The following is an 11,496-nucleotide window of genomic DNA, read 5'->3' as shown; positions in this document are numbered from 1 at the left end:
CCCCCAATTTTTTGGGGGGCCCCTTTTTAACCCCCCCCCCCCCCCCCCCCCCCCCCCCCCTTGACTCCTAGTTTGAGTAATTACGTTATTGTCAAGGCTCAAATTAACCCCAAAATATGGCGAATCATGGCCTTTAAAAGTAAATGAGCTTTTCTGAGATAAGTGTTTCATACCTTGCAGATAAGACTTTCGAGATAAGAACATAATTTGGTGATAAAGATTTTAACTTTGGTGAATAATGGACACGAGGGTGATTTTGGTAGGTAGCACAATATCATTTATTTTTCCACCGGGAAATATTGGTCTTGATGGCGTGGGGTCTGACATGGAAAAAACCTTGTTCGAATTCAAGAGTAAACCGAGACCCCGTGTGCACGTTAAAAATCCCTTTTGGAAATCGAAAAAGAGTAGGCTAATGCCGTTGTCCCGGCAAAATTGCCCTCACTGTACACTGCAGGTGTTGCCCGTCTTTATTAGCCCATAAGGTGCGGAAAGTAGGACGTAAAACTCTATTTCCATTTCATTTTTCGAGCTTTTCTGGGGTTTTTTTATACTTGTAGATATTAGTGACGGTTATTGTGTATGTACACTGTCGTAAGTATATTGTTTTTTTTTATAAATCGGAAATATTACGCGTCAGAAGGGAGAATGGGGAGGGCAGATTAGGATGGGGAAAAAGACTTGACGTCGCTATCAATTAAGCAACGTGATATTATCGACCGTGAAGTTTCTTCTGGAATTACAAATAGAAGCTATAGTGTATTTGATACACCTACAAAGACTAGAGTGTACCCAAAACACATATAAAGACTAGAAATTCGGAATGGTGTAATAGAAGCTATAAGTGTCTCTGATACACATATAAAGACTAGAAAATCAGAATGATGTAAATAGAAGCTATAAGTGTATCCAAAACACATATACAGACTAGAAAATCAAAATGATGTAAATAGAAGCTACAAGTTTCTCTGATACACATACAAAGACTAGAAAATCAGAATGATGTAAATAGAAGCTACAAGTTTCTCTTATACACATACAAAGACTAGAAATTGTCTAAATAAAAATATACTCTCTTTCAGAACACTATGGGGCTCAAATAAACTACCACCCTCATTCCACGTCCAAGTATGGTTACGTCCGACCACATTCTGGTTACGGATCCGAATCCATTCCAAAAACCCAAAACCAAGCCAGAACCCAAAAATAGAGGTCGCAAATCAACCTTTGATTCGCGCGGATCATTTCGCTCTTGCGGCTTCAGGAGTCACATCCATTGACGGTAAGTATAAATAGATGCTTCGATTCGCCTGTATAAGACTTAATTGAACGCTGCATCTGCGTTTTTAAGTGTTTTCTTGATGTGCGTATTTTCGATGTCAACATATTCTTGACGTCACAGCTTCTTTAGTTCTAAGGGTCAAGGTCCTCACTTTTATCAAATTGTATGTATTTGGACTTCAATTTTTTTAATTTTCTAGCTGGCCACCCAGTACTGGTTATATCTCCAGCGATTTTTATCCGGGAGAGATCAAGCAACCTCACATTGAGATGCTCTCCTCCAAACGACCCTCACGTCAACACAGTCTTCAACCTTGAAATCCGAAGGACCAATGATGGGACGTCCCCGTCAATGCTATGCTCAGTGTCTGTTGGACAAGCACCAGTCCTGGGAGCTGGGTTGTCTACACAGAAATACACTGTGACTGGATCTATAGTTTCTACCAATGTCACAGCATCTTACCTCCAATTGGATATAGAAAATCCAACGAAAAATGACTCTGGAGTATATTCGTGCCGATACACGGGTCGTGACCACCTAGGCACGACTCATCTACAGCTTGATAAAACGGTCACTATAACTGGTATGTATTTCCTAACCTATTGACCTATTCACGCGTCGTCCATATTGAATCAAGAACGAAGCTCATAATGCAAACCTTGAAAAGGTAACGTTATGTGACTGCATAAAATCACCACCTTGACGTCTTTCTCAAATCACTCTTACTCCATACTAATCATATTTAAATGGAAAAGGTCTATTGTACCGTGTACAGACTGATTTGTTTACTGACGTGACTTGTTTTCTGAAGTGACGTGACGTTCTTTTCTGACATTACATGCTTGTTGACATGACGTAACGTGTGCACTCGCGTGTTCAATGATATGACGTATTTATTTTGCTTGACGAGTTTACTGATCTGACGTCTCAATGACGTGACGTATTTATTTTGCTTGACGAGTTTACTGATGTGACGTCTCACTAGCATGGCGTATTAATTTGTGTGACGAGTTTACTAATGTGACGTCTCAATGACGTGACGTATTTATTTTGCTTGACGAGTTTACTGATCTGACGTCTCAATGACGTGACGTATTAATTTGTGTGACGAGTTTAATAATGTGACGTCTCAATGACGTGACGTATTTATTTTGCTTGACGAGTTTACTGATCTGACGTCTCAATGACGTGACGTATTTATTTTGCTTGACGAGTTTACTGACGTCTCATTGGCATGACGTATTAATTGGTGTGATGAGTTTACTAGCGTGTTTACTAACGTATAGACGAGATATCATCTGTGCTGCAAACCTAACATGGATGTTCAAATATTGTTTTATTTCAGATCCAGTGACTCTTAGATTGAGTACTGAACGAGGACCTGTCGAGGGAAGGGTGGAGGTTTACCATAGTGGAGAGTGGGGAAACGTTTGTGATGATAATTTTGGTGTTCCGGATGCTACTGTTGTTTGCCGACAACTTGGATACCTTGATCCTAAGAGGTAGATCAATATTTTGTAAAAGCCCGCTTTTAGCAATGGATTTGATTGGATGGTGTAATGAATTATGACGTCAGTCGTGGAAGATGTTATATTTCGGTTACTCGGTGTTCCGAAAAATTGTTCTTGGATGAATTTCAATCAGAATTGTCCGAAAGCTTGATTTGTAATGGTCATGAAAAAGTCATTGTAGTTTACCCAGAAATTTTTTAATCCAGAACTCAACATGGCAAACATGGACTTGGGTCAGGACAGACAAAAAGTAATTTTAAGTTTAAAAGATAGGACTGAATACATCATCTACTCGCCCAATATCAAAGCGGGCGTAAGTGAAACAGGTTAAAAATTCTGCATTCAAAAAAAAAAAAAAATCCACAAGCTGATTTTGTCCTCATTTGGCTTTGATTTTCAGAGTAGCAAAACCTAAAGCACTGATTAATACACACAATGCTTACAGTTGGTTTATAAACAAAGGGAAGTTTTGGTTGGATGGACTAGCATGTCGAGGTACTGAGTCAAAAGTTCAAGATTGCACGCACCTACAATGGGGTTCTAACAATTGTCAACTTAGTGAACAGGTCGGAGTTGATTGTAGTGAGTAACTTTATTATTTCAGTCAATGGATAAAGTCATAATATCACATGTAAAATGTTGGCTATCCATAGGAATTTTCAGAATCAGCATACGAAATCAAGTTAGACTGCAAGTTCGATTTTTCGGAAGAATTTGAAAATTGAAATCCCAGTTCAGTTCACCCAGTTCACCCTCAAAAAATCAAAAGTTATGTTATTTAGGAATTTTATTTCAGTGTATATGAATGTTCAAATAACCCAGGAAGGATATGTGGAAGTTTTCCATGACAACAATTGGAAAGGAGTCTGCCCTCCAGATTTCAATATTCAAGCTGGTAACGTCGTCTGTCGACAACTTGGCTATTCTGATGGGTAGGTTTAAGTCAGTGGTTTTAAATTTTCTCTTTCTCGACTACCCCTTTCATTTTCCTTGATCGATTGCATTACATCTTCGTTGTAACATTCGTTAAATTCTCAATGACGAATACCTCGTTCTATACCCCCTGTGGTTACCGTGTTTACGGAGTTAATTAATGTTGTGAATTTTCGTTCGTTTTCTTGTATTTACTTCTTTGTTAAGTCATAAAAAAGAAGACGAATTGTTGACACCAATTTTCACAACTTTTCCGACCTTCACCTTGACCTCGTGAACACTATTTTCACAGCAGGTATCGAACGAAGCAGAACACGGCGAACTTCTGCTTAATAGCGGGAGGCTTGAATATTTTAACAAGGATTAATAGATAACAACTAGTGAATCATTATGTCTGAAATAGGTGAATTGCAAGATAATCTTATAAAATACTAGAATAAGGTAAGGGTTTGGAATTAAATCATCAAGGAAGATCAATAGCCAAACGGGATGTGTTTGTTATTACAACCTTTTTCCAACATGGTCGCCTGTTTCAACTGGGACTGGACAATGAGTTATATAATAAAAGCATTTTCCACGCCATCTTGCTAGGGTCTTCATGATTCCTCGACTTTCAACCGCTCTGAGTGTCTGTATTTAGGGGTGGAATGCATTTGACAACTCAATTTGCCTTCATCGGGGGACCGGCTTACAATATTTTCTTACAGAACTGAAAATTAAAAAGACGATTCGTCTTTTCTTGAGACTATGCCTAAGCCATGGCGGAGCCAAAGGGGACAGAGGGGGCAGCCCCCCCTCCCCCCTCCCCCCTTCCCCTTTGCAGCCCCGAAAGCAAGTTTTCGGGCAAAAATCTCATAACTTGGTTAGAAATTCGGCTAATTCGACCCCCACCCCACTAGGACTTAACCTGACTCCGCCACTGTGCCTAAGATATCAACTTGAACCAATATCGAGGTGAAACTCCATTCGTATGTTTTCTAGGAATGTAATAGTAGATGTATCAGACGAAGATGGTATGAATAATAAACAAATGTTTGAGTATGATTTCAATTGTACAGGACAAGAGACCGATATTTCCCGATGTTTGAAACATAAAAAAACGAGTAGCTGCCCCTTAACAACTGCTAAACGAATGAAATGCTGTAAGTAATGAATATACTTAATACGTGTAAAGCTATGTGGACTCTCTGAAACGGATGTCATCAGATAAGCATTACGGACTATGGAGACACTCTTAAAGGGGATGCTGGGTTGACAAACCCATTTCCGCTAAATTTACTTTGGAACCATTCGTTTGAAAATTGTGCTTTTGATCATATTATTATGTGGCTCGTAAAACGCCTTATCTTTCATTTAAGTGGATAAGTCATTCAGGGCACATTTGAAAAATCAGAACAGACGCATGCGCTCTAGAGAGAAATATACATGTGTCCATTGTATAATTTAGATTGGTTTCCCAACATTGATACGTCACAACTCGTCATATATGATCTCGATATAATTATCCAGTAGAAAACCCAATTTTGAAATTTCGGTGGTGTTATTTTCCATATTTCCTAGAGGTAACAAATACGGCATAAAATCTCTTGTTTTAGTGAATGGGTCTCTGGAAGATCTGATCTCCATGTCGTGCTCTAACAACAGTTTTAATATAGACGTGGACTACCAGTCATTAAGACAGCTGTATCCCCAGTTCGATGAATCTGACCTATTGCTTGGTGGAACCTGTACAGGCAATCTTACTGGAGATCATTTGATATTCACAGAGGGATTCAACCATTGTTTTACTCGTACCAAGCAGGTCTGTTAAACTGAGGTTATGAGGGGGTGGGGACCCTATGTATTAAGGACTGTGCACGTGAAAGACCCTTTTAATTTGGAATCGAAGACTGCTATACAAAGAACTGGAAATCTAACCGAATTGGCTATATTGTTCCTGGCTGATCCCCCCTGGCACCATCGATACCGGTAACTGTCTACTTTAGCTCACTAAGGTGCAGCTAAGCAGAATGTAATCGCAATTTCATTTCTAATTCCAGATTGACGAGCACATGTTCTCATTTACCAACGAACTTGTCTACGTCGTCAATTCTTCCGCCACCATCATTAAAGAATTCCGTTGGGCCATAGACCTCGAGTGCCGGGTATCCCGAGAAGAGTTCACGGAAATTTCATTCACACCCATTGAGTCCAACCATCAACATCATCTAGGCAACTCTACCCAATTCAAAAGTCATATCCACCTATACAGCGATCCACTCTACCAAAACAAAGTTACCTCGTCGTCGCTAACCGTGGGTCAGCCAGTCTACGTACAAGTAGACGCTGATAAGGTTCCTGGTTTGCGGATGATTTTAGAAGATTGCTATGCCAAGCCAGACCAGAATTCAACCAAAGCAGAGTCCCATATTCTTATTGACAATGGGTAAGTAGTCATTCTGATAAATCTTCCATCATTCCAATGCAATCCAGTATGATCAAGGGTTTAGGTAAGGTTAATTCTTGTTGATCTGGAACTTCCAAATAATAACTGGGTATAGTCGCCTAAGTAGTTGTTTTATCAGACAATGGAGCTGTTTGTATGTTTTGCAGACATACCTGTAGTGGAAATTTCAATCTGAAAACCAATACGGGTTCAGAGAAAAACTAAAAAAGTGATGCCTTTGCCCTTAAGATAGATATTAACTACGCGTGTAATTCACAAATTCGTCCCTCACGAAAAAAAAATATTCTGCCTTGATTTTTTCAGATGCGAAAAAGATGATGGAACCCATCTAACGCGCTACACAGACAGTGAAACTAGATTCTTTTTCACCACTTTCGCTTTCCCTGGGGGTGAGGCCATAGTTGACCTCCACTGTGACGTCAGGTTTTGTTCCAATTTGAAAAGAAGCACCACGTGTCGTCATGGTTGCCATTTTAACTCTGCTATCATTGGTTAGTTCGCAGGGAACCAGTTCCTCAAATCTCGTACGCAGAAAATTGAACATGGAACTATCGCGTTTACAATACAAATCGGTGGGTTCATTTTGCCGCATTGCCCAACTTGCCGCATCGTGCCCAACTGCAGAAAAGCGACTTGTAAAACGAAACTAAAGGTTTCTGATAAAATCCGGAATGGCCATTTGTTCCATATGAAACGAAATATTTTAATCTATTGTCCCGCATCGATTTTCTTTATATTTATAATTTGAACCTGTTGGGATAATCGAAACTAGTTTTATGGTCAAATCTGGAAGAAAATAAATACCAAGTAGGCTACAAACGATCAGAACCGTTTCATATGGAACAAATGGCCATTCCGGATTTTATCAGAAACCTTTAGTTTCGTTTCACAAGTCGCTTTTCTGCAGTTGGGCTCGATGTGGCAAGTTGGGCAATGCGGCAAAACAAACCCACCGAATAAAAATCTATCGAAGATTGAACAATGGTATGTGTTAAAACTTCAATAAAAAGTTTTTAAGACTTTTTGTTATTTTATTTTTTTTAAAAATTTTCCTCCACAGGATAGTTATATCTTGTCGTTCATGTTCTTACGGTATGTCATTTGGTTGTTTTCATCACGTCATAACGATGCTTTCGTCACTAATTTGGTTTCTCCGTCACGCCCTGTCGTTGCTTTTGTCACGTCATGCCGATGCCTTCGTCACGTCATGTCGATATTTCCGTCACGCACCGCCGTTGCTTTCATCACGTCATTTGGTTTTTTCGTCACGCCTTGTCGTTGCTTTCGTCGTGTTGGTGTTTCTTCATGTCTTGTGGTTGGTTCTTACGTCATGTCGATACTTCCGTATCTTCATATCATTATCAATGCTCTCGAGACATTATGTCATCGCTTTCGCCGAGTTATGTTGTTGCTTTCGTCACGCCGTGTCGTTGCTTTCGTCATTTTTAAGTTTTTATGTAAATGTTTTCTGGAATCAGAAATAATTACACCACCCCGATTCCTAGATTGTAAGCTACTGCTCCTATTTTTCTCGCTCGCTATATATATGATATATATTTTATTCGGGATTTATTGAAGTTATTAAGCTAGTGTCGATAAACAGTAGCTACCTGTCAGAATAATATATAACAACCTGCTGTAACACATTGTACTTTGTCAATAAAATTTAAATACTCCACAATATAATCGAAAACAGCCTTAAAATGTCACGTTATATTTTGAATTGATCCATTGTCAACGATGTGAAGCAGAAAATATGTCAATTGTCATGAGTTTCGACGAATTTAGATGCTTCAACAAAGGCATGTGCAGACTCTTCAAAATAAAACTTGTGAAAATGTGTGAAAAATGGAGCCATTTTCTTTTGTTATTATTATGCCTGGTTGGTATTATTTTATTTGCTGTTTTTAGAGGTGAGTAGTCTTGGTTTATTTACTTGTTCATTCATTCATAGGTCGGTCATTAATACATTCGTTAATAAAAATACGATATAAACAGTAGGACGTAAAACTCCATTTCATTTCATTAATCCAATAAGTTACAGAATAGAGAACAGAAAACTCCATCTCATTTCATTTCATTAGTCCAATAAGGTACAGAACAGTAGAACATTAAACTACATTTCATTTCATTAGTTCAATAAGATACAGAACAGTAGGATATAAAACACCATTTCATTTCATTAGTCCAATAAGATACAGAACAGTAGAACATTAAACTCCATTTCATTTCATTAGTCCAATTAGTTTAGAGCAGAAGAACATACAACTCCATTTCATGTCATTAATAAAATAAGTTACAGAAGAGTAGGACTTAAAACTCTATTTCACCCATTTCATTGTAGCTGTATTTTCCATTCCAGTTGCACCACAAGGAGTGTCTTCAGTTTTAAACTTTAAACAGGTAATGTGTCCAAATATTTTTTCAAAATAGTTGAAGACCATCCTTGAAATTGGCCTCAAAAAAGTAGAAAAAGACTAAAAACAACATGACACTTTCCTCTTTACACATTATTTGTGAGTTTAACTTACACGGGATTAGAAGAGGAACCAAAAAGCTCTCTATGTGGACGTATATTGTCAGCACCCCTGTCCGTCCGTCGGTCCGTCCGTCCGTCCGTCCGTCAACATTTGCTTGTAAACGCTCTAAAAACTAGATTTTTTGATGGAATCAAATGAAATTCGGTATATGTGTATACATGTTCATAAAACGAAGTTCGAATTTGAGCAATTTTCGATCGTTAGAAGCAGAGTTATTGCCCTTGAATATTTACCATCCGCATGCCGTGGTGGGCGTATATGGCTGTGGTCCACTATCTTTTTCTGTTCTGTTAAGGTGCTACTTGGCGATAAACATCAATCAAAAACCATAGGCCCGAGAGAAAAAGACCAGAAGATTAGAAAAGAGCTGATAGACAAGGTCTGTGGGGGAACAAGATCTGGATCCGTGGGATCGGTCGTGCTCGATTCATCTGTTGGATTATCGTATTGTGTACTTCCAAACGCGGGATCCAAATTCTGGCTTCAAACGTTCAAGTACGTATAAATATTTTATTATCTGAGAGGGTTGTGGGGTCTTATACTTGTTTTTCTTGAAAAAGGAATGAGCTCAATTTTAGTTAGAGATTTTATTTATTGCTGTCGTAGCTAATTAACTTACTCGTGTATATTAAAGAGATTTGGATTTCATTATCCCCTTGCACATATATCAATGACGTCAGTTGGTGTATATTATGGAAGGGTTTTTGGGTCAAAATAAGATGCTCTGTTAAATTGTCTAATACTTATTATGGTACCGTCAACTTTGTCATATTGCTTTAGTAAATTGTGATAAAACAAATGTGTTTTGTCATTTCGTCACATTTCAATTACACGTTTACGTATCATTTTGGTATTATCATTTTAAACATATCATGTATATAACTATTAAGGAAAATAAAACACTATATTGGCATTGATCGTAGGCTCAGTTATCCATATCGCATTAAAATTAAAATCGAAATTTGACGTGGTTAATACCTTTACATTCGCGAGGTTGGTTATTATCCATTCCAACACTTTTAGTGATGCATTCGATTTAAGTTTTGGATTATTTGATCATCTCGCTTAATTGAAGTAACAAATTTTGAAAAAAAAATAATTGCAGGTCTCTACAGAATGAAGATGGCGATTATTCTGTGATGAGTCCAGTGGATTTGAACGAGGCCATAGCCCACAACAGCTTGAGGGAGTATTTCAAATTATATCATCCCCAGTCGGAAAATGATCAGCTTGCAGTGGACTCAACAACCAAGATGATATTCGTACGCAATCCATACGCGCGATTGTGGCATGCGTATATCGAGAATGTGTATCTTCCGGTCACGTGGTCGACTATCGGGAAGGAAATTGCGATGAAGCGAAAACATCCCACTCGAAAGAGTGAAAAGTGTGGTCATGACGCCACGTTTGAGGAATTTTTGGATTACGTCATTTCCGACAGCCGACAGCCTGAAAAAATGAATAATGTTTGGAAACCAGTGTTTTACGCGTGCAGTCCGTGCTTATTGCAACCGGATTTCGTTGGTAAAATGGAGTCGTTTGATATTGAAGCGAAATACATGCTTCGAAAATTTAATCTTTTAGATCAATTGGATAAATTCCAATCTTTTAAAAGTGAAATCGAAGAAATAACTATTATGATAAATTCGTATTTTAGGATTTTTCGTGAAAGGGAAGTATCAGATTGTATCTCCATGAAAGGACTGGCCGAGAGGATTTGGACTGGGCTGCAAGTGGGGGGTTATCTCCCTTTACGAACCGAGAAATTTCTAGAATTGTACACCGACAGAAACTTTGATGTGAATATCTTTCGCGAGCACCTGATCCATATTTATGGCCAAGGACAAGAGACGAAAAGAATGTGGGAAAAACAGAAAAATAAATTATTGACGCATGCGTACAAAGAAATTCCATTCCGAATTTTGAAAAATTTAACACAAATATTCGCTTTTGATTTTAAAGCCTTTAATTATGAAATGTTCCCGAAAGCTTTCTTGAAAACAATTGGATAATTTGATCGAAGTGGACTGCTCAGAGTTCAATTATCAAAACGTTTCGCAGCGTTTTGTGTTTTCAATCTAACGAGCAGTGCCATATCAATACGTAGGGCGGACAAGACAAGACAAAACGTTTTCAAAACCTGTTTTGTAAAAGCGGACAGAAAAGTTGTTGAGTGTTTTTTTTTAACTATATGCATGTTCTTTTGGGTGTCGGTGCCTTCCGCCTTCGTAGAATATAAAAGTGGAAAGCGTGTGTACGTGAACTCTTGACCTGAAATTGACTTTCCTGGCTTAAAAATCTCTTACCTCAGGTTAGGCATATATACTGAAATGTTCTGAAAACGGACCATGCAATCGGTACGCAACGCAACATCCAGGCCGACGTATGGCTTGAATGATCTTCCATATTTTTGATCCTATTAAATGCTTCTGAGAGAACACAGTAAAATCTAAATACCTCAGTGAAATGTGGTGTTTGCTTCTCAAAAGTGCATAAGAGTTCAGTATCGCCACCACCTTTTGATCCCATTTGCCGTCCATACATTTTCCTGATATCATAAATACGGAAGACCATCGAGGCAAAATGAGTCAAATAAAATGACGTTTTTTCTATGTTAGCCCTGATCCACTGAAACCAGATTGAAATATACGAAAGCACTATTTCTTATGCTGTGAATCCTTGTTGCAAGATACCTAAGACCTATCATACTTTTTCATCATTGCCATTAGCACTTAATTGGACTTATTAATTTTCTCATTTGTAAATATCTAAAACTCTGATTTT

General features: G+C 38.3%; 1 protein-coding gene across 1 annotated transcript; it reads left to right on the top strand.

Annotated features, from left to right (window-relative positions):
• Positions 1–2,602: 2,602 nt before the first annotated feature.
• On the top strand, positions 2,603–3,383 carry LOTGIDRAFT_131920 (hypothetical protein; the record flags this gene model as incomplete). The annotated part of the gene is made up of 2 exons (XM_009066493.1): positions 2,603–2,784; positions 3,239–3,383. The coding sequence occupies 2 exons, from the start codon at positions 2,603–2,605 to the stop codon at positions 3,381–3,383; spliced, it is 327 nt and encodes a 108-aa protein (XP_009064741.1).
• Between the last annotated feature and the right edge of the window lie 8,113 nt (positions 3,384–11,496).

Source organism: Lottia gigantea (genome assembly GCF_000327385.1).
Source record: "Lottia gigantea unplaced genomic scaffold LOTGIsca_77, whole genome shotgun sequence".
Taxonomy (NCBI): domain Eukaryota; kingdom Metazoa; phylum Mollusca; class Gastropoda; family Lottiidae; genus Lottia; species Lottia gigantea.
Note: the sequence above shows the minus strand (reverse complement) of the source record. Positions and strands in the feature narration are given on the sequence as shown.